Source organism: Mya arenaria, chromosome 15 (genome assembly GCF_026914265.1).
Source record: "Mya arenaria isolate MELC-2E11 chromosome 15, ASM2691426v1".
Classification (NCBI taxonomy): Eukaryota; Metazoa; Mollusca; class Bivalvia; order Myida; family Myidae; genus Mya; species Mya arenaria.
This window is the reverse complement of record NC_069136.1, coordinates 2781505-2803599: the sequence shown is the minus strand read 5'-3', so window position 1 is coordinate 2803599 and position 22095 is coordinate 2781505. Positions and strand designations below refer to the sequence as shown.

Here is a 22095-nt window from a genome sequence, read left to right as displayed (position 1 = left end):
TGAGTACCAATAAACTACTTACATTGTGCATATGTTCGACACAGTTGAGTACCAACAAACTAATAACATTGTGCATATGTTCGACACAGTTGAGTACCAACAAACTAATTACATTGTGCATATTTTCGACACAGTTGAGTACTTTCAAACTAATTACATTATGCATATGTTCAACACAGTTGAGTACCAATAAACCAGGTACATTGTGCAAACTTCTTACATTGTGCATATGTTCGACACAGTTGAGTACCAACAAACTAATTACATTGTACAAACTACTTACATTGTGCATATGTTCGACACAGTTGAGTACCAACAAACTAATTACATTGTGCAAACTACTTACATTGTGCATATGTTCGACACAGTTGAGTACCAACAAACTAATTATATTGTGCATATTTTCGACACAGTTCAGTACCAACAAACTAATTACATTGTGCCAATTTTCGACACAGTTCAGTACCAACAAACCAACTACAATATACACTTGCTCCACACAGTTGAGCGATATAAAAAAAACAATGTGTTTTTCAACACAGTTTAACACCACCAACACGATATCAATTTGAAATGTTTAACACAGTTTGCAAAGTTTAATCTTGTTTTCTCACAAACACCTTTAAAATTGTATCTCTTCAATATGAAGTTTGCTAAAACATCAGTTTAAAAAAAAATTCTTAACACTAACTTAACAACGATGGCAACAACAACAAAAACAAAAAACTTATTTTGCATAGGCGATTACTAATTGAAACAATAAATAGGTCTGTAAACACTTCCATGTGTCAACTGCTTTTGTATCCATGGCAATATATATATTTGATTTAATAAGACTTGACTAGACGAAAACGTATCTTAAAGTATTAAGTTCAATATGTATAAACTATTCTAAATCTGACTGTTTGCAACCTATAATTGTTGCATTTTCGTCGTTTCTACATACATGTAGGCTTCGGGATCTCTAGGCTCATATTACGTTTTAAAAAACATCCATCCTCGTCCATCCAACGTCCAATTAACTAGCAGAATAATTTTAATCATCAAGTAAACACAAAAGGCCCTAATATGAGTCAATATTAATATTTTCATAAAAAATATCCCTGATTTAACCCGTGGTCCCCTACAAGATTTAGCCAAGCTTCAATATTAAAATTAACCCAAACCATGAAATAATTATAGCCCTAATTAATCAATATATTTGGCAGAACTATCAGCGGATATTGATTGCAGATAGTCTGGACGACAGTGCTCCAGGCATCTACACAACTACAGGCACTTGTTCCCCGCTCTCAATCAATACCCCCACTGAGACTCTTATCCCCAATTCACCATTGATCTGAAAAATAGCCCGGTTCATAACTCCTCAAAATAACGTTTCTTCGAATAATATTTCATCTACAAAACATTGTAAGCCCAACTGAATATTTGATATTTTTGTCTTGAGACGAGATTTTACATTAAAAGATTTTGCTCTCCGGCTTAAAATTGAGCCATAACACCATTATTATCATTTGTATCTGAATTCCCATGACTGTTAACATAAGTTTTTTAAGTAAAAACATTCCATATATCATGTTCATTTCTTAGGGGTCCTCATTGACCCTCTTGTTGGCTTAAGACCACAGTTATTTGCCCCCCCCCCCCTCCCGTTGACCTGGATGTGAATACAGAAAAAAAGAGTGCTTGTGTTCAGGTATCAATATTCTATTAAAGATGAATGAAAAAGAAGTAATGGGTAGCCTATTAGCACAGAGCTTAACATAATTTGAAACTGTATCGCAAAAAATGATATTTTAGTGTAAAAATTGAAAGAATAATTGCCTGTGGAACCATGTATTTTTTTTTGTTTTTAGCCTTATTCCGTCTAGAACTAAGGGTCATGTATTACTTCTGAATTTTGTGAGAGAATGCATTGGTCAATCCTATGTTTTCTTGTGATAAAATGTTGTGCCTTGGATTGTTCTACATGAGCCAGTTACTTGTTTTTCAATTTGGACTGTTTTAAGGTGAAAATCCAGGTCAGTGTATATATGAAACATATAGTAAAAGTAACTGTAGTCTTAGGCCATTTATCTAAATTTGCATATGTAATAAAGTACTTATAATACAATACTAGAACTTAGATTTTGAAACACTCTTCCGGAAACGTGTAGCACATGCCTTCAACAAACAGGATACATCATTACATTATCTTGTCAACGCGGAAAACAAATAACCCATACATGAGAAGTAAGATGGAAAAAAGATATTGCTAAAAAGAATAATTTAAAGCTGTAACGGAAGTTTATTCAGTAAAATTAACTCTGCCACATAATTTGGTTAGCCCCAGTATATGTGTTGTGTTCCTAGTTTGAATTTTGTCAATTAAAACTGTTATTCCGCAGACTGTTTCAGAATATTAAGTTATGCAAGTGACAACTTCCGGTATACATGTAGAAATCACGCCAGTGTATGTAAAAAGATAGGTATTGTATTACAGAATACATAAAAAATGAATGTAGCTTTAAAATAATTGTCACATCCTGAACAAGTGATCCAAAGTGTATATAAAGGCTACAATTTATCATATTCAATACATAAACTAGGCGAAACGAGCATATTTCAAGATCTGAATGTACAACGGCACAATCTGATTAAAATGAAATCTTCATAAATCCTATACAGACTCAATTGATCACGGTGCTTTAATCAGATTGCAAGACTGTTTGAGTACAGGTACAATTTTGTATCAAACATAAAAAAATGAACCATCGAGTTTACAAAAGAAGGACAGCAGCTACAACTACAAGCGAAGCAGCGGCGGACAGACGGACGACCGGGGCGGCGCTCGTGGAACGGTCACACGTGAAAATGTGCATCGTTAGAAAGTGGTCTCCCTTTGTGGCCAGGGCGGTGTAATAGCTCTTGCCACATGGCTTCTCGACGGATTCTTTGAGGCATATGAGCCGGGCATCCGTGGCTCTACAACACAGAAAAGAGATCCGAAATTAAGGTTTCAGAGTAATATAAGCAAAGACATACTTATGGCCAATATTAACGAGATCACAAGATGGTCACAAATAAAAAAAGAAAAAAAGAAGAAGAAAATCAACATATAAATAATTAAATATATTCAATTACTTTTATTTCCAGCTACACATGTTATATGTATGCATACAAATATCAATACAATAAAATCAAGAAGCAGCAGTCTTATATCATTGGTTTACAGATTCTAAAACAAATAAAAATGCCATAACGATTGATCTGTGAGAGTGCAGCTTTAACAAAAGACAAGGTGTTGTTATATATAAACACGTTATTTGTACGCCACCTGAGCTTCCATGTACAATTGTATTCAACATCAACAGTTAAATGATGCAATTAGACTTTTCAATAGTCTTTAGTCTAGAACACTTCAGATTTACGAAGAGACTGAATTAAGGCTTATCAAGACATTTCAAAAGGTTGAACGTACATTTAGCTTGTACTTAATAAATAATCTCCATAGCAAGAAGTGTGTGTGTGTGTGTGTGTGTGTGTGTGCGTGCGTGCGTGCGTGCGTGCGTGAGTGCGTGCGTGCGTGCGTGCGTGCGTGCGTGCGTGCGTGCGTGCGTGCGTGTGTGTGTCATATATATATATACATATACCGTTACAAGTTAAGGTCAAAAGCTGTGTTGCCTTGTGAAAATAAATCAATAAAGCGATAGCCAGTTTTCAGCAAACTTTACTGTTTGCCATTTGTACACATTACCAGGTTCCTAAATAACGTACATATCTATATGCCCGATTTGTGTCAGTGATAATTCACTTTTTTACTGTTTTACACGAACAGCATTTGTCATTTGTTTATTACATTTGTTGAATGTTGCTAGACATAAACGCAGTCTTATTAATCATTTATTTAAAATTATAACATGCATAAACTCTTGAATTGTTTTACCAATGGACATGTTACACGAACACACGTCCCGATAATAAAACAAACTACTGTTCAGAAAATATATACTAGGTACATAAAAAATAGTAGAAAAGCGACCGCTAGGCAATATATAAATCTTTCAAAATTCCGAGCTGAGCTGTATTCAGCTGGGTGTATTCAGATCACACTTCATAATGAAGGCTATACACTCGTTGGTTCATAGGCTCGGCTAGGTTCGGGACAGGTTCGGGACAGGTTCGGCTAGGTTCGGGACAGGCTCGGGACAGGTTCGGCTAGGTTCGGGACAAGTTCGGCTAGGTTCGGGACAGGTTCGGGACAGGTTCGGCTAGGTTCGGGACAGGTTCGATTCATGTGTACAATGTGTACAATTTGAAAACAATATACAATGTCTTGCTTGGATGAGCTAAACTGTGGCGTTTTGAAGTATTCTAACTTATTTTGGAAGCTACATCACTGAAATGTTGACAATGTGTACAGTTTCGAAAATAATGATTAACATATCATTGGTATTGCTTCAAATAAAACGAAAGTAGGTTAAAAGGTCACAGTCAAGGCCATTCAAGCGCAACAGTGAAATTTGCTTTCAAAATTGTACACATTGTCTGTCATGCTGAAGCTTCAAAAAGTCGCCTCGGTCGACAGTATTTTCCTAAGGTTGACAAAATGAACACAATGGGAAAAGCTCACACTGAGCACTAGAAGGTCATATTACTGTTTGCTCATGTGAGCTAAAGTATAGAATAACAAAAGCAAATGGAGAGCTCTACTAAACTAGATGGCTAATTGATTTAGTAAAGGTAATATATTATAGAAACCATACCCGCAGCTCTTCATCTCCATTGGAGTTTTGAAGTCGGCATTCGCTTTTGTCATACACTCCTTTAATGCCGCAGACTCTAAATGGTCTCGTGCGCATTTGTTGGTAGCCATGTCTGTTTTGAGGAGAAAAAAGAATCAAATGTGAAATGAGTTCCAGAAACTACTTTATATTATATCTATTATATTTTAGTTCGAGGGATTAACAACAAGACCTTTTCAACGATGCAATGCAAATCGTACATTATTTAGACCAATTGTAGGTGTAGACACTGTAATTGTAATGGCATATATTTCGAATATTACTTGAACATAATTACTGCATACACAGTGAAGAAACAATTAACGTACCTTCTGGGACGTTTGTGCATCCGGTTCTTATGAACGTTTTCAGGACGTCGTACTCGGGGAAGACGATACCATCCGGCAAGCCAGTGTTCATCATAGTGACCATCTGCTTGATCTGGTCAGTGATTTCTGTACACTGTTCCTCCACTTCCGTTGTTACACAGTCGACCTGCTCCTTCAGTAATCTGTTGATTTGAAGGAGGAAAAAACAATGACAAAATGTGTTGCATATTGTTTTCGCAAATTAAACGTATTTCTGGAAACGTATATATAAAATATACAGGCTAAAACATATATAGGGCGGAAATATTGAGGCTCGCTTTTCTTCTGAGAAAAAAGTACCGTTTTAGACTCAAACAAACAATTTACCCGATTCCTCAATATTTAATTTTGTCAACGGTGCATCCTCTCAAATCGTAAGATGGAATCCAACCTTTATTTTCACTTTATATACACATTTCTCATGCCGAATACAATGCGATGAGTTTATTTTCATAACTTACCATTAAATAAGACCCACTATGGTTACAATTTGCATTATTAGAAGCTAATAACAAGTTGTCTTGTACTTAAGCGGTTGTCAGTCTAACATAATATATCTAAAAGCTAGCGTGGCTGTTAATCTGACATAATGTATCTATAAACTAGCGATCTTTTGCTAACGTGGCTGTTAATCTGACATAATGTATCTATAAACTAGCGATCTTTTGCTAACGTGGCTGTTAATCTGACATAATGTATCTATAAACTAGCGGTCCTTTGCTAACGTGGCTGTAAATCAGACAGAATGTATCTATAAACTAGCGGTCGCTTGCTTACGTGGCTGTTAATCTGACATAATATATATATATACACTAGCGATACTTTGCTTACGTGCCTGATACTCTGATAGAATGTATCTATAAACTAGCGGTCCTTTGCTAACGTGGCTGTTAATCTGACAGAATGTATCTATAAACTAGCGATACTTTACTTACGTGGCTGTTAATCTGACATAATATATCTATACGTTAGCGATACTTTGCTTACGTGGCTATTAATATGACATAATGTATCTATAAACTAGCGGTCCTTTGCTAACGTGGCTGTTTATCTGACAGAATGTATCTATAAAATAGCGGTCCTTTGCTTTCGTGGCTGTTTATCTGACAGAATGTATCTATAAAATAGCGGTCCTTTGCTTTCGTGGCTGTTTATCTGACAGAATGTATCTATAAAATAGCGGTCCTTTGCTTACGTGGCTGTTAATCTGACAGAATGTATACACAAACTAGCGGTCATTTGCTTACGTGATTGTTAATCTGACAGAATGTATTTATAAACTAGCGGTCATACGCGTTTTATGATCTGGCTTACAATATTTTTTTAAATATAACGGCCCTGCACCCAGTCACTCTATCGTCGGACAGACTAGACCATTAAAAGAGCGACCCTGTTCTCATTCGGTCAATGATCTAACGTGTACTCGGTCGCTCTTTGATCCGACAGACTATACCGAGCGAGCGGCCCTGAAAGAGCGGCCCTGTCGTATGACAATCGATGATCAAGCAGACAATACCAATCGAGCGGTCCTGAACGAGAGGCCTTGTCCTATGGCACTTTATGATCTGACAGATTATTCAGATCGAGCGGCCCTAAACGAGCGGCCCTGTCCTATGGCAATCAATGTTCCCACAAACAATACCGATCGAGCGGCCCTGAACGAGCGGCCCTGTCCTATGGCGCCCTATAATCTGACAGACTACTAGTATACCGATCGAGAGGCCCTGAAAAGCGGCCTGTCCTATGACGCTCTATGATCCGACAGACTATACCGATCGAGCGGCCCTGAACGAGAGACCCTGTCCTATGCCGCTCTATGATCTGACAGACAATACCATTAAATGAGCGGCCTGCACTCTATAATCTGACATATAACACCTTTAAACGAATAGCCATGTTGAAAGCCTTTCTACCTTTCCATTACTTGTATATGACATGTTCGTACCCGCAGGTCACTCCAATGAGCGGAAGGAGGAAGGTCATGTTGTTTGTGGGTCTAAAGTGTTCGTCCATACCCATGCTGGTCCCCTGAGAAGCGCTGGCTACGCACTTCATCGCTTTTACGCAAGGGCCTGAAATTATACAAAGACGCGTTGCAAATATTTCCTTAAATTCAAGTAGATAAAAGGATATAGATAATAGATAACGTGTCCACGTCAATGCAACCAAACTCACTCACTTACTGTCAGGCAAACGTGTCTAGAAATGGATGTTTGTTATAGATGCAATCTTACTTCCGAAAACCAATTCAACACAAGTAATACAAATGTTTTAAAATACCAAAAAGGATGATCAAATGACGAAATCAATGCTTCTTTTGATGGATACCGAGCTTAATTTGGAAAAGAAAGGCGCAGAAAACACGGTATTTCCACCTTATGAGACATATAGTAGATCACAGTAACTCTTTAGCGCTCACCAATCATTTCATAGCTTTGCGTTTTCAGCTATTAATTGGTTTATCAGTAATAAATATTTTCCATAAATGCATTATATAGTAAGCAGTTAAAGGCTTATCACTCAAAATGTATGTTTGTCATATAGGTGTATGTACTGATTTTGAACAAGAGTGTCACTTTAAGACTATTGATACCTAAGTACAAGGTCAAACCATATGCTTCACATATGCATAAGTCCGGGCCTTGAGAACCAAAATATGCTACGAGCTACGCACTCGGACTGTAAACCAGTTTGAGCACAGCAGCCTCAGATAAGTTGTTAACATGTTACTTTTTGGCTAGTTTAGACTTTAAGATGATTTGATTAGTTAAAAATAATCATTGGATAAATATTGGCCAAATCAATGAACATTTCGGATAACTTAGACCAACCCAGACAGAAAATCGGTGATATACATTTGGCTCCTGGTCATTTTAACGTAGTTTGGACACTAAAGTATGACCCTTCTGTCCTTTGATATTATTTTAAAACTATAATTATATATATATACATATACATTTATATACTCTATATGTAAATAAATTTGTATTATATATAAGTTTAACATGTCCAGACACGCACACCACTTTGCACTAAATATCGTTAAATTAAACTATTGAAATAATTGATATATTTCACAAGTTCAGAAGGGTAAAATTCTAAGCTACAATAATTTTTTTATGGTATTTCCTGCTACAATTCATACATAGTCAGACAATAGGCGTAGACTCAACACAATGAAAATGAAAACTACGAAACAATGGAGAGGTTCGAGATCTACGAAAATTCCCCCCTAAAACACGTAAAATACTGACTGCAACCTGTGCGCTTGCATCCAAAAAGGTAGTTTGACATACCACATATCACATTATTCCACTGAGACCACAGTTTCCTAGGAACACCTACCGGAAGGCATCTGAGTGCAGGCTTTATGCAGATCCGCCTGAGAGGGCATCGCCATCGCCCCTTCTCCCATGTTTGCCATGAGTTCCGGACACTGCTCCATTAGGGGATACATGCATGCAATGGCACTCTGTCCCTCCGCCTTGGTTGAATATGGAACAAGAAAATGGTGAATACACAGTTCCGTGTTTTACTGCATACAGTTCGCTAAGTTGTACCATACGCAACCATAAACTCGCCGAACGAATCTTCTTTTATAAATGGACCAAATTAGATGGTAAACATGATTGTGCATACTATCTACAGTAACATTCGGTAAGGAAAGTTAAATACAGATTTGGCCACATGGGTACTTGTACTAGATTATCTTGAACGTGTTTGAGTTATGGCCCAGGTGGATGGTTTACCACTTCGACTCATTGTTGTCGAAAAAATCAGAAGACCTAAAATCTTTCATCAAGTAAGGAACTTAACACATTGTATCCAAATAAATCACTTACGAACAGAACACGGTGGCCATCTGACTGGGATCCGACACGGAACTCATTGCCTGATTGATATAGGTGGAGAAACCATTAAAACAGTTCTGCGTCGCTTCACTCGTCAAAGTGCTCAGGTCACATGCAGCCTGTGACGAGTCTACCGTCTGAACGCCTGCAAAAGGGAAACCAGATATAGGCATTGAGGATGTTCGTGGGCATGTCCATAGTCAAAAGAAGAATCCAGTATCTCGCATTAGTGATATACACCGACTTAAGACATGCTTTAAGACGTGAAGGTTGGCTCATTGTAGTTGTGAAGTATAAACATATAAGGGACATTATGATGAACAAATCAATGGTATGTGCGTTATGCCCATTGCCACTAAACCGGGTTTATGTTTAAACTTTTTGCTACTGAGCATGTTTCTGTAGCTTTTTGCATATATATACATTGTACGCATTTATACCATACAGCAACTTATGTTGTTGTTCTCCCAATAAGTCTAATGATAAGGCTTTTGATCAATAATTTAAAGATAAATTAGTGGTAAACTAAGCTTGAGGAAAATAGGCGAGGAGTTCGTAAAGTTCAGAAGAGTGATTTTTAGTAAAATGCCTTCATTCTAGTCTGGATACTGTAAATCATGTTTTAAAAAATGACGTTTTGGCTATGTCGGCTCTGTGGCTTGCCACTGGAGTCGCGCTTTCGGGCAATTGAACAAATACCAGTTACAAAGCAGCCTTCTGTTACCGCCTCGTGCAAGAATGTTTGAAAATGCATTATTTATAAGAGTTCATCACTGAAAACAACTTATAAAGCTCTAGAAAACACTGTCCAACAAGATCAACTAAAACTTATGCACACATTCTTGAGGGGTTTGAGAACTACTTGACCTCGAACAAAGAAATTCCGTGATGAGTTATGTGGCGTTTTCAGCCTGCTCATACGTAAGTAGTGTTTTCAAAGGTATTTTGGATAGCCACGGTTTTTTTGTTAAGAAACTATTTATTTCTCTCATCACTTTGCAGATAAGCACTTATGATTGATTTTACTTTGTCACTTGAAATCCAATAATTCAATGATGATGGGAAATGTTGCAAGCGTTAAACAGTTTTAAAATAAATACAAGATTAAACTGTTTCCCTTTTCTTTAAAGGAGAATACAAAATATAAAGTGTTTTATTGATAATTATGATACGTTAGGTAAACGATAGTTTATTTTAAAGTTACTCTTTTGTTACTCTGTTGTTAGTCCATTAACACATGCAAACTATGATGTTTGTCAATTATAATTTATAATGAAAACAATTAATCTTCTCAGGTATACAATTGTAACAATATGAATTATTAAGACTACTGACTTTCTGTCAGTTTACCTTATATGTTATTCGTTATTTTGAAGTCCGTTATTTACGTGTCACATTCTGAAGTTTTGAAGTTACTCTTTTGTGACCGTATATAATCAGTACCTACTTTTTGTAACTATGAACAATTTTGAGTTAATTTAATTCACAAATCAATGTCATATATACAATTTTACCAAAACAGTTAACCAATAATTCAGCTGTCACTGCGTAATATCAGTATGGATAACTTATGCATTGCAGGAATGATAAGGTCAATAACACCACTCCTCATCGACAAAGCAAGCGGTAAATAATGTGGCCCATTCACAATTATTCTTTTTATTATTAGTTTGTCATTTGAGCGCAATGTTTGAATTAATCACGGTTATATAAGTTACTTAGAGTAAATAGCAGTTCAACTCTGAATAAATACAAAAAAGATACATGTACCTGTTATTTTTCCATCTATTTATAATCATGAATGTTGCATACCTTAAACTAAGAGACACAAGTCCTGCTATACTACAGTATATTTCTCAATTGTAGGTATTCATACTGAATTAAGTTTTATATGTTGCTATGCCTGTAGTATTGTACTTCACTTGACGCTTGGGTATGAATGAATAAACATGTAACTCTATTGCGAGATCTTATGAATCTAACCCACCCAGCATGTTCTTGTAGGAACTAAACCAACGACGTTACAATGAATATTTTATCAAAATAAATACTTACAATAACTAAAAATTGAACCAAATATGAATACTAGCTAAATAATGTATGTTTCAATAACAATGATTCATCTTTAATTTAAACCATGAAACAGCGACCTCTGTGTCAACCAGTGATTTTCGAAATTATTGAAAGTGAAACCTGAAGTGATAGATGTATGTGTTTTGTCTGTTCCAGCGCTAAGTATGGCTCCATCCAAAGTAAAACTATTCTACGCTCGAGTTCATTTCACTTATCTTCCTGATGTTGACAAATTACCGTTTGTGAATAACGAAATAAGGCATTTGGCGAAGTATACTTAGTATTCAAATCTAATAAATTCATAGTTATTGTAAAACATGGAAATATATATAACGAAATCATCATTTGTGAACAAACTCGAAGATAATAACATAGTTAATATACAATGAATCGCTAGACCTTTCCCCGCGTTCAGCCCATTAGCTCGAACTTCCATGAAGCGCAATTTTCTGTTAGTTTATGGTAGAGGTCTACATTAACATGACTCATTTATAGGATTGAAGCTTTGCTTGCAACAACTAGATTATATCATTGTAAATAGTGAACCTATACTGCAATAAAGCTGTACCGTATTTGTTTCTGAACTTTAAGTTTCTCATCACGTAAACGTTTCTGAACATATGTTTTTCAAATTAGTACTTTTATAGTTTGTAATTTATAGATTAATGCGATGAAAGAATAAACAGCCAAGGAAATATGCTGAATTAATTAAAAGTAAATTAATTTTTGCTGAGGTATTTGGGAGGTATTTAACATGTGGGAATTATGCACAGATGCTGTCAACTTAACGGGACTTTCAGTATAAGATTCTTAGTATAGTAATTGAAATGTTTACTTGCAACTCTTATCCTTAAGTCTGTGGAGATAGAATGTTTACTATTTATAAAGTATGAATCCACTTGGTGACCAGACATACTCATAAGGCCGAAACTATTAAATAATTTAACACTTATTAGACCTAAACTAGTATGTAAATGACCAAAAATGTGATGGAAAGACACAAACAATAATGTAAATTACCACATAACAACAGTTGAGAAACGGCATTTTTATCAGCTGACTTTTGGTCTGTTGTGCACTTGGTAAAATAATTAGGAGTAGAGTATGATGGCATATAACTGCCATAAGATAACCTAATAGCTTTCCCGAATTGTGTCGTGTTAACCACTTAATTTTCGCGATAATTATCTAGCTATCTAGTTAATACATCATATTATTCCGCCATACCCCTGTGCCCACTTTATCCTTGGAACACCTACCGGAAGGCATCTGAGAGCAGGCATTTTGCATATCCGCCAGAGAGGGCATCACCCCTCCTCTTATAAGTTCCGGACACTGCTCCATTAGGGGATACATGCATGCAATGGCGCTCTGTCCCTCCGCCCTGGTTGAAAATGGAACAAGAAAATGGTGAATATACAGTTCCGAGTTTTACTACAGACAGTTCGCTAAGATGTTTCGTACGAAACCACAAACTCGCCAAACGAATCCTCTTAAAATATGGAGCAAATGAGATTGTAAACAGGTGCATAATATCTACAGTAACATTTGGTTAGGAAAGTTAAATACATATTTGGCATCATGTGTACTTGTACTAGATTATGTTGAACGTGTTTGTGTTATGAGCAAAGAAGAAAGTTTGCCACTTCGACTCTTTTATGTCGAAAACATCAGACGAGCTAAAATCATAATGTATTTCATCAAGAAAGAGACTTAATACATTGTTTCCAAACATATCACTTACGAACAGAAAACGGTGGCCATCTGACTGGGATCCGACACGGAACTCATTGCCTGATTGATATAGGTGGAGAAATCCATGACACATTTCTGCGTCGCTTCACTCTGGTCACATGCAGCCTGTGACCTGTCAACCGTCTGAACGCCTGAAAAAAGGGAAACCAGATTTAGGTATTGAGGATGTTCGTGGGCATGTCCATAGTCAAAAGAAGAATCCAGTATCTCGCATTAGTGATATACACCGACTTAAGACATGCTTTAAGGCGTGAAGGTTGGCTCATTGTAGTTGTGAAGTATAAACATATAAGGGACATTATGATGAACAAATCACTGGTGTGTGCGTAATACATTGTACGCATTTATACCATACAGCAACTTATGTTGTTGTTCTCCCAATAAGTCCTATGATAACGCTTTTTGATCCATAATTTAAAGATATATTAGTGGTAAACTAAGCTTGAGGAAAATATGCGAGTTCGTGCAGTTCAGAAGAGTGATTTTATATCAAATCTTAGTAAAATGCCTTCATTCTAGTCTGGATACTGTAAATCAAGTTTTAAAGAAAGACGTTTTGGCTATATCGGCTCGGCGGCTTGACACTGGAGACGCGCTGTCGGAAACTGGTATATCCAATGACGACTAAATAGGGCAATTAAACAAATATTATACCAGTTACAAAGTAGCATTGTGCTACCGACTTATGCAAGAACGTATCAAAATGCATCATTTATAAAATTTCATCACTAAAAACAACTTATAAGCTCTAGAAAACACTGCCGAACAAGATCAACTATAATTCATGCACACATCTTTCATGGGTTTCTGAACCACTTGACATCGAACTGAGAAATTCCGTGATGAGTTATTCGGCATTTTCAGCCTGCTCAAATGTAGGTGGTTTTTAAAATGTATTTTGAATATCCAGGGTTCATTGGTCAGGAATCTAGACACTGCTCTTATCACTTTGCAGATACACACTTATGAGTGCTCTTACTTTGTTACTTGAAATCCAAGAGCTCAATGATGACGGTAAATGCTGCAAGCGTTAAACATTTTTAAAATAAATATAAGTTCAAAATGTTTCCCTTATCTTTACAAAATATATTACGTTTTTTGTACTTATGATACTTACGGTAAACGATAGTGTTTTTTAAGTTACTCTTTTGTTAGTCTGTTATTAGTCCATAAACACATGCACACTATGATTAATGTCAATTATATTTTGTAATGAAACAAATTTATCTTCTCAGGTTTACAGTTGTAACAATATGAATTATAAAAAATACAGACTTTCTGTCAGTTTTCTTTATATGTAATGCCTTATCTTGAAGAACTTTGTTTAAGTGTCACACTGTGTAGTTTTTGACGCAACTCTTTTTTTACCGTGTACAATCAGTACCTACTTCTTTGTAACTATGAACAATTTTGAGTTAATTTAATTCACAAATCAATGTCATATATACAATTTTACCAAAACGGTTAACCAATAATTCAGCTGTCACTGTATAATATCAGTATGGATTACTTATGCAATGCAGGAATGATAAGGTCAATAACCCCACTCCTCATGGACAAAGCAAGCGGTAAATAATGTTGTCCATTCACAATTATTTTTGTATAATTCGTTTTTCATTTGAGCGCATTCAGTGGCATTGTTGTGAATAAATCAGGGTTATAAAAGTCGTTGTGACATCGACTCAGAGAAAATAGCAGTTCAACAATCAATAAATACGAAAAGTTACCTTTACTTCTTGTTTTATTCATCTATTTATAATCATGAATGTTGCATACCTAAAACTAAGGGACACACGTCTGGATATACTACAACATATTTCTCTATTGTAGGTTTTCATACTGAATGATATGTTTTATATATAGCTATGCCTGTAGTATTGTATTTCACTTGAAGCATGGGTATGAATGAACAAACATGTTACTCCATTTTGAGAGCTTATGAATCTAACCCACCCAGCATGTTCTTGTAGGAAATAAACCAACGACGTTTCAATGAATATTTTTATCAAAATAAATATTAACATTAAGAATACATTGTACAAAATATGAATACACTCTTGATAATATATGTTTTAATAACTTCATCTTTAATTTAAACCATGAAACAGAGAGTACTGTGTCAACCAGCAAATTACCGTTTGTGAATAAAAAATAAGGCAGTTGGCGAAGTACTTAGTATTCATATCTAATAACTTCATATTTATTGTAAAACGAATGGAAATAAATATAACGAAATCATCAATTATGAGCGAAGTATCACAGAGTTAATATACAATGAATTGCTAGACCTTTCCTCGCGTTCAGCCCATTAGCTCGAAATTCCGTGAAGCGCAATTTTCTGTTAGTTTATGTTAAAGGTTTACATTAATATGACTCATTTGAAGTATTGCAGCTTTGCTTGCAACAACTAGATTATATCATTGTTAATAGAAAACCTATACTGCAATAAAGCTGTACCGTATTTGTATCGTTTCGCATCACTTAAGCGTGTTGGAAATTAGTACTTTTTCTAGTCCTTGAGTCTGTATAGATAGAATGTTTACTATTTATGAAGTGTGAATGCACTCGGTGACCTCCCAAGATACTCACAAGACCAAAACTAATAAAAAAGTTAAATATTTTTAATTTTTATGTGTTTTTTTGGCTTGATTTTTCCGTTAGATTCTTTAAGACTTTTGTCACTGTAACATAAATATTTTTAAAGAAGTTTTAAAATTGAATATTGCATGTGTGTGTTAAAAAGATAAAATCATCCACTGTGTTATCTCGTATGGCGCAACACGTTTATGATTTGAGAGTGTGGCAGCAATTGCTAAAACTATGAATAAAAAGCAAGCACAATCCCGGTTAATTCACAAAAAGCCAAGCACCATTAAAGCATCTATGCATCTAGAATTAAATGGAATACTTTCCTTTACATTCGAAAACCAAGGAGATTTAGGAATAAAATTTTGCAGAATCACTCCATGCTGCATGCTGCAACTTTAGGCTACAGGTAAAATATAAACTAAGGTTAGCCGTTAATATCTCACATGAATAAAACATCTCCCTGAACTAAATAACACAGGTAGTACGACCTTATTACAATTCATCTAAGGTTTACTAAGGTGCCTTAAGAACAATGCTTTAACAGTTACAAGTGTATTCTTGTTTGAAAAAACACATTCAGATGCAAAGTAGTTCATTGTTCATTGTAGCTAAGTAAATGATAACAAAAAATGCTAATTCTATTCAACTTAACTTGAACTCGCTGAAATCAAGAACAAAAGTTTACATTACTAACATAATATAGCACGCCATTTAATAATAATTTAGAAAAAAACATTAACTTACACAGCAGCGAAATATAAATCCAGGTTAACATCATTGTGAACTAACCACGACAGCACTGAACTGGAAAATAATGCTTGAAATGAACGCTTGGGAATGCCACAAAGAAATATATTCTCTGTATGTGAACAATAGTATGGTTAACATAAGGGTTTAAAAATCCAAACTGCACAGAGCAGTGTAAGATGTAAAACAATTAAACGATGTTATATATTGTTATTCTTCCACTTCTCTATACTTTTTAAACTTTCTAACTAAAATGTTGATGGAACTTGGCTATCCTTGTGGAATTGCGCGAATTATATTGGATGTTTGTTTCCTTTTTGAATTTTATTTGTGAGGTGTATTATAGGTTAAATATATATATTTTTTAAGGTCTCTACAGTCTGCAGTGGCCCGCAAAATGGTTTACAGCCCGAGTGCGAAGGATATTGTTGCATAAAATATTCAGCACGAGCAGCTATAAAATATGTTAAATGTCACGAAAATTCTAAAAACACATTCTTTTTTTCAAAATAACCCGCATAGCTGGTACGTGTGTGACTTCACGAGCATTTTCATTGAAAAGGTTTTACATTAAGCTCGATTAGAGCCGCAACATAACTCGACAGTTGCATTTTTGTTTCAACGCCAATTTTTTTCAGTATTCAGTCGATTGGAAAGTGTGGGGGTTTTTTTCGAAATTTATTGGATTACTTGAATTATTTACACACAAAAGCTATCGGGTTTTTCGATTAATTACAGATGTATTCCTAATTCAACTAATTAGAACCGGAAAAAATATTAAAATGTTCTGGATAAAATGTACAGCATCTTCAGCTACAGAGAAAAATATATTCAGCTTGCCAGGAAAAGACAACTCAGAAGAAAATATTTAAGTTAAATTTGGTGCAATTCATCTCTTTAATATTTGTATACAGCTATGTATGCTGAAAAATATATATGTTTTTGCGCAAAAGTTTTAATCGTTAACATACATTCGGTTGGAAACCAGGTCGCTCAGCTTCCGTTGTTATGATGCGGGGCATAATAGCGCTTAAGTAAAACAAAAAGCTGGTCATTAACGGCACGTTTTCTTCCGATTTTGCCCGGGTTTTCACGTTTTAACGCACCGCGATAACGGGCAGAAAACACACATTTTATGCAATAAAGTTGTTTTAAGTCAGTAAGTAAGTCACTGAAAGAGGTCAACAATGGTACGAAGCTACATGATTATCCAATCATTGCATAAGTAAATTGTGGCGCAAATATAAGCATGCGTACTCTGATCTTCAAATGTCTTGTGTAACCTTTAAGGTTATAAAATATTATAAATTAACTATCAGTGTGTGTGTGTGCGTGCGTGCGTGCGTGCGTGCTTGTGGGTGGGTGTGAGGGTGTGTGGGTGTGTGTGTGAAAGTGTATGCTTAATATTTTGATGTTCAAAGTGTTATCTTATTTGTCGGCAGCGTTAAGTAGATTCGGCGACAACAAGTTATTTTGCGTCTCGAAGATACAGCAAATGTTTTAAATGAAATGCTTTTCATGCTCATTTGAAAACCAATGATATTGAGTAATACTATTTGCAGAATAACTCCATGCTTCTGCTATAGATTACAAGTGAACACAAACTAGGTGAGCTGTGTAAATGTCCCATGCTTCAACATCCCGCTTAATCTTGATCTAAACAATACAAGTTATACAACAAATTGCAATTCGTCTAAAGATAACTAAAATATCTTAAAGCTTAGGTCTTACCGGTAACAAGTGTAATGTTTTAAACACCCAACCACATGCAATGTAGTTGGTATTTAAACTTGTACCTTCCAAATTGGATTGTTATTAATTGGTACTATGAATAATAACACTGGAATGCTTGTCTTCATTGTTGTTTATTCTACCTTCTTGAAATTGCTAAAACCGGCCGAGTTTTGTCCAAAAACATAAAGCCTACATGATCGAGTTTAATCCGCATTCATATAACCTACATGATAGAGTCGGGTCCAACTGCATATAAGGTTGGATATGAATATATGCGCGAGTATGGTCCGGATGTACATAACCTTCATGTAGGCAAAATATATTTTCGTATCAGGCTCGGCAATAAAGGCTTTATGTTTTGACAACCCTCGCTCATGTAGGCTATGTTTTTAGACATTTCTTGTTTCATGTACCCTTCGTATTCAGACAACATTCAATCATGGGAGCGACGTTAGTTGACAAACTTCTATTGGTGGACCAGATATTCGGTCAACATACGGTCATATAAACTTAATGAATTCTTACAACCATCGATTTTGTAGGTAATATATTCGGAAAACACTCAATGATACAGTATTCCGACCCAACTTGGTCATTTATGATATATGTATATGTAGGCTTTGTTTTCGGACAAACTAACCGGTGGACGGACTTATACTGATATTTATGCAAAAAGCATATTCGATCATGTAGGTTATAATTATGTATTCGGACCATACTCAGCCATGTAGGTCATATGTATTCAGAGCATACTTGACAGTTAAGATTAAATGTTTTCAGACCCTACCATATCATGTAGGTGATATATATCCGGACCATACTCGCTCTTGTAAGTCATATGTATTCAGATCTATCTTGATAGCCAGTCGGACACGACATCATGTAGGCATTATATATCCGGACCAAGCTATATGTATTCGGACCACACTCGAGTATATAGATTATATAAATTCGGACAATACTCGATTATTTAGGCTATATAAATTCGGACCATCTTTGATAAGATGGTTATATGCATGCGAACCATACTCGATCATGTAGGTGATATGTATTCGGAACATAATCGATCATGAAGGTAATACGTATTCGGACCATCTTTGATAAGAAAGTTATATGCATGCGAACCATACTCGGTCATGTAGGTTATATGTATTCGGAACAAACTCGATCATGTAGGTTATATGTATTCGGACCATCTTTGATCAGAAGGTTATATGCATGCGAACCATACTCAATCAGGTAGGTTATATACGAAACCAACGCGATAGCTCTTGTGAGCAAATGGGCCGATTATTTTGGTGAAAGTAATGCATAATAGAAAACATACCCGTAGTTCTTCATGTCCACTTCAGTTTTGAATCCGGTTTTCACTTTTGACATACACTCCATAAATACCGCCGATTCAAAATTGTCTTTTTCACAGTTGTTGGTAATCATGTCTATAAAAAGAAGAAAAAACAATAATTAAATGTCAAATGTGTTAATGTAACTTCTTGACGGTATACATATTACTATTATTTCAATTCCATGTACAGACAGAGAACTCTCTTTTACTTTACTTTTAAACTGTTCAAAGCATTTTGACAAACAGATGCAACTGAACCTGAATTTAAGCAATTTTGGCATTCAATTACTTAGAATAAACATTTATTACCGACATCGTCCCATCTGACGACATACAAATTGTATTAATGTATTATTCGGTATGACGACATATACACAGTTTTTTGTATCGTTTAGTTCCTGAACACTCTCACATTTTGCTGAATGCAGTCACATAACCCACATTTTGCTGAACTGCAAACAAACTTCTGCACAATTGTTTCGTCTTCAGAGGATAATTTTATAGTTTTAAAAAAGCTTATTACCATTAGGTTTTTTTAATTCGGTATGTGCTCTCTATCATAGTCCGCTGAAAACCCTGCTTATGTCAGGACAACTCCCAAAGTAGCTAGATTCTCAGTGTAGAGATGTATGACCCGGTCTAAATTGACCGTTTGTACTAATTTCGATTGAAATAAATCAGATATGTTCTTTTATTTTTCCAATTGACAGGAATGTTGATGACATTACTCCGTTATATAAGAATAAAGGCGACGTGTCTGACCCGGCCAATTATCGCCCAATAACGCTGCTAAGTTGCTTTGGAAAGTTATTTACATTGATACTTAATAATAGACTTTTGAAATTTGTTGAAAAAAAACATGATCTGATAATTTAATTTTAAGCTGGTTTCAGACCTACGTTCTTGACAATTGATACTATATTCGTAAACAAATGCTTATATATTATTTACCTGTATGTCTCACGCATAAAGCTATTCCGTGCGTGCATAGATCTGAAAGCTGTATTTGATTCTCTTTATAGAAGTTTGCTACGGTAAAAATTAGAGAACTATTGTATTCAAGGAAAGTTTTTTAATGTTGTAAAAAATATGTACGAAAACGCTTAAAGTTGTGTTCGAGTAATTGGAACATGCTCGGACTACTTCCCATGTTGTATAAGGGTCAGACAAAGGAAAAGTTCATCCACTTTATTGTTTTCGTTTTTTTTGTAAATAATCTATATGACTATTTTCAAAATAGCACAATTGTTAATGGCTTGATTATTGCAAAACATGATGATGATCAAAGATAAATAAATTTCTTAAACTTGTTCGTACTGCTGTATAATGACCATTCAATTATTATTTTAGAAAGTGCTGACGATTTTCAAAATGGTCTTTATGTATAAAAAAATATTGTTATCTAAAAAAGACTCCCATTCAATACCTCTCAAACCAATATTCGTATATTTACCAGAGGTGGATTGCCTAGATAAGAGTTAACTCTTTGTAATGCTAATATTGATGTAGTGTCTGAATATAAACACCCAGAAGGGATATTTGGTGGTTTTTTTGTAAATTAAAGAATACTTTGCAAAGCAAGCAACAAAAGCCGCGTTTAATTTATTAAAAAAAAACAAAAACATTATGTCTATCTATTGACCTACAAATTGATTTGTTTAAGAAAATTGTAAAACCGATTTATATATAAGGATGTGAAGTGTGGGGCTACGGAAATAATCATATTTTAAAAGAAGTACAGTTGAATTTTTTGAAGTATGTACTTAATATTAAAAGCAGTACACCAATGTGTATGGCATATGGCGTAACAGGTGTAAAACAAATGCAAATATATATTGATACACAAATGATCAGTTATTGGTCAAAGTTAATAGTTCCACAATGTACAAAACGTCCAGTATATATGTTATGTTATGCTAAGTAGATATATGTATGTATATACGCAATACATTTGTTAAATGTGGTATGAATTATATTTGGGAAAGTCATAACTCATTAAGGCTTAAAGGATCCTTTCAAATGAAATTTTCTGATCTGTTTAAAATAAGTGGTATTCTAATTTAAATACATCAAGAAAATGTTGCAGCTATATACTGTTTAAAAAAAAATGAATTCGAAGAATATTTAGTTAAAACATCTGCTAAGTTTTTGAAATATTAAGTAAACATCAGAACAAGAAATAATCGATTACCAATCGAAGTAGGAAGCTGGAACAATATAGAACTGAGTTATATAAAATGCGAACTTCGTGATAAAAACAGTAACGGTGATGGACATCATTAATTATTAAAATGTAGCTATTTTGCAGAATATAGAACAAGGTTTATTGATAGACAATTATACCGATATCCTAACGTTTTGAAATTTAAAGAAATTATGGAAATCAATCCCAATGATGATATAAAATTCATTAAATTATGTATAATCTTCAAGTGTATTGTTAACAAATTTAGTTTAAGAATGTAACATTATGTTCTCCTCTACATATATTTTTATATGTTTGATATCAAAGTTTCAAAAACGTGAAAAGTGTTCATATTAAAACAATCTATTGAATTATGTCCAATATATTTTGTAATGCCTCATTTTGTTGTTTTCTTTATGTACTCATGCTCTTTTGTCATTTATTTATGGCATTAGTGATGTTAAATAATCTGATAAATTAAAGATTTTGTAGGTTGAACAATGGCAATAATATGTGACTGAAAATTGGCTTTTGGAAGGTTGAGAGTTTCAGATAGTTCTGACTTTTTTATGTTACATGCATTTTATTATTTATGCATTTGAAAGAACACAGTGAGCAGAGTGCAACAAGCAGTGTTTGTAACTTGGAGTTGGGGTTGTGAGTTTATACATTCATGTGATTATTT

The 22095-nt window shown here is 34.8% G+C and overlaps 2 protein-coding genes across 2 annotated transcripts; both read right to left on the bottom strand.

Annotated features, from left to right (window-relative positions):
* Positions 1 to 379: 379 nt before the first annotated feature.
* Positions 380 to 8610, bottom strand: LOC128220491 (uncharacterized). Its single transcript, XM_052928911.1, has 5 exons — positions 8477 to 8610; positions 7077 to 7203; positions 5093 to 5274; positions 4746 to 4857; positions 380 to 2964 (listed from the first exon to the last, which is right to left on the bottom strand). Exons 1-5 carry the CDS (start codon positions 8586 to 8588, stop codon positions 2760 to 2762), a joined length of 738 nt encoding a protein of 245 aa, XP_052784871.1. The 5' UTR covers positions 8589 to 8610; the 3' UTR covers positions 380 to 2759.
* Positions 8611 to 8969: 359 nt separating this feature from the next.
* On the bottom strand, positions 8970 to 16183 carry LOC128220076 (uncharacterized). Its single transcript, XM_052928330.1, has 4 exons — positions 16144 to 16183; positions 12800 to 12941; positions 12315 to 12439; positions 8970 to 9127 (listed from the first exon to the last, which is right to left on the bottom strand). Exons 1-4 carry the CDS (start codon positions 16175 to 16177, stop codon positions 8970 to 8972), a joined length of 459 nt encoding a protein of 152 aa, XP_052784290.1. The 5' UTR covers positions 16178 to 16183.
* Between the last annotated feature and the right edge of the window lie 5912 nt (positions 16184 to 22095).

What these genes read in the sequence shown, in the direction of transcription:
- LOC128220491 (XM_052928911.1), bottom strand. Translation starts at nt 8,588, where the DNA reads ATGTATCCCCTAATGGAGCAGTGTCCGGAACTCATGGCAAACATGGGA. An exon ending in CTGCACTCAGATGCCTTCCG is followed by an intron (nt 7,204 to 8,476) that starts GTAGGTGTTCCT and finishes GTATAATTTCAG; the next exon opens with GCCCTTGCGTAAAAGCGATG. An exon ending in ATGGAGATGAAGAGCTGCGG is followed by an intron (nt 2,965 to 4,745) that starts GTATGGTTTCTA and finishes TCTGTGTTGTAG; the next exon opens with AGCCACGGATGCCCGGCTCA.
- LOC128220076 (XM_052928330.1), bottom strand. Translation starts at nt 16,177, where the DNA reads ATGATGTTAACCTGGATTTATATTTCGCTGCTGT. An exon ending in ATGGCCACCGTTTTCTGTTC is followed by an intron (nt 12,440 to 12,799) that starts GTAAGTGATATG and finishes ATTTTCAACCAG; the next exon opens with GGCGGAGGGACAGAGCGCCA. An exon ending in CTGCTCTCAGATGCCTTCCG is followed by an intron (nt 9,128 to 12,314) that starts GTAGGTGTTCCA and finishes TCCCTTTTGCAG; the next exon opens with GCGTTCAGACGGTAGACTCG.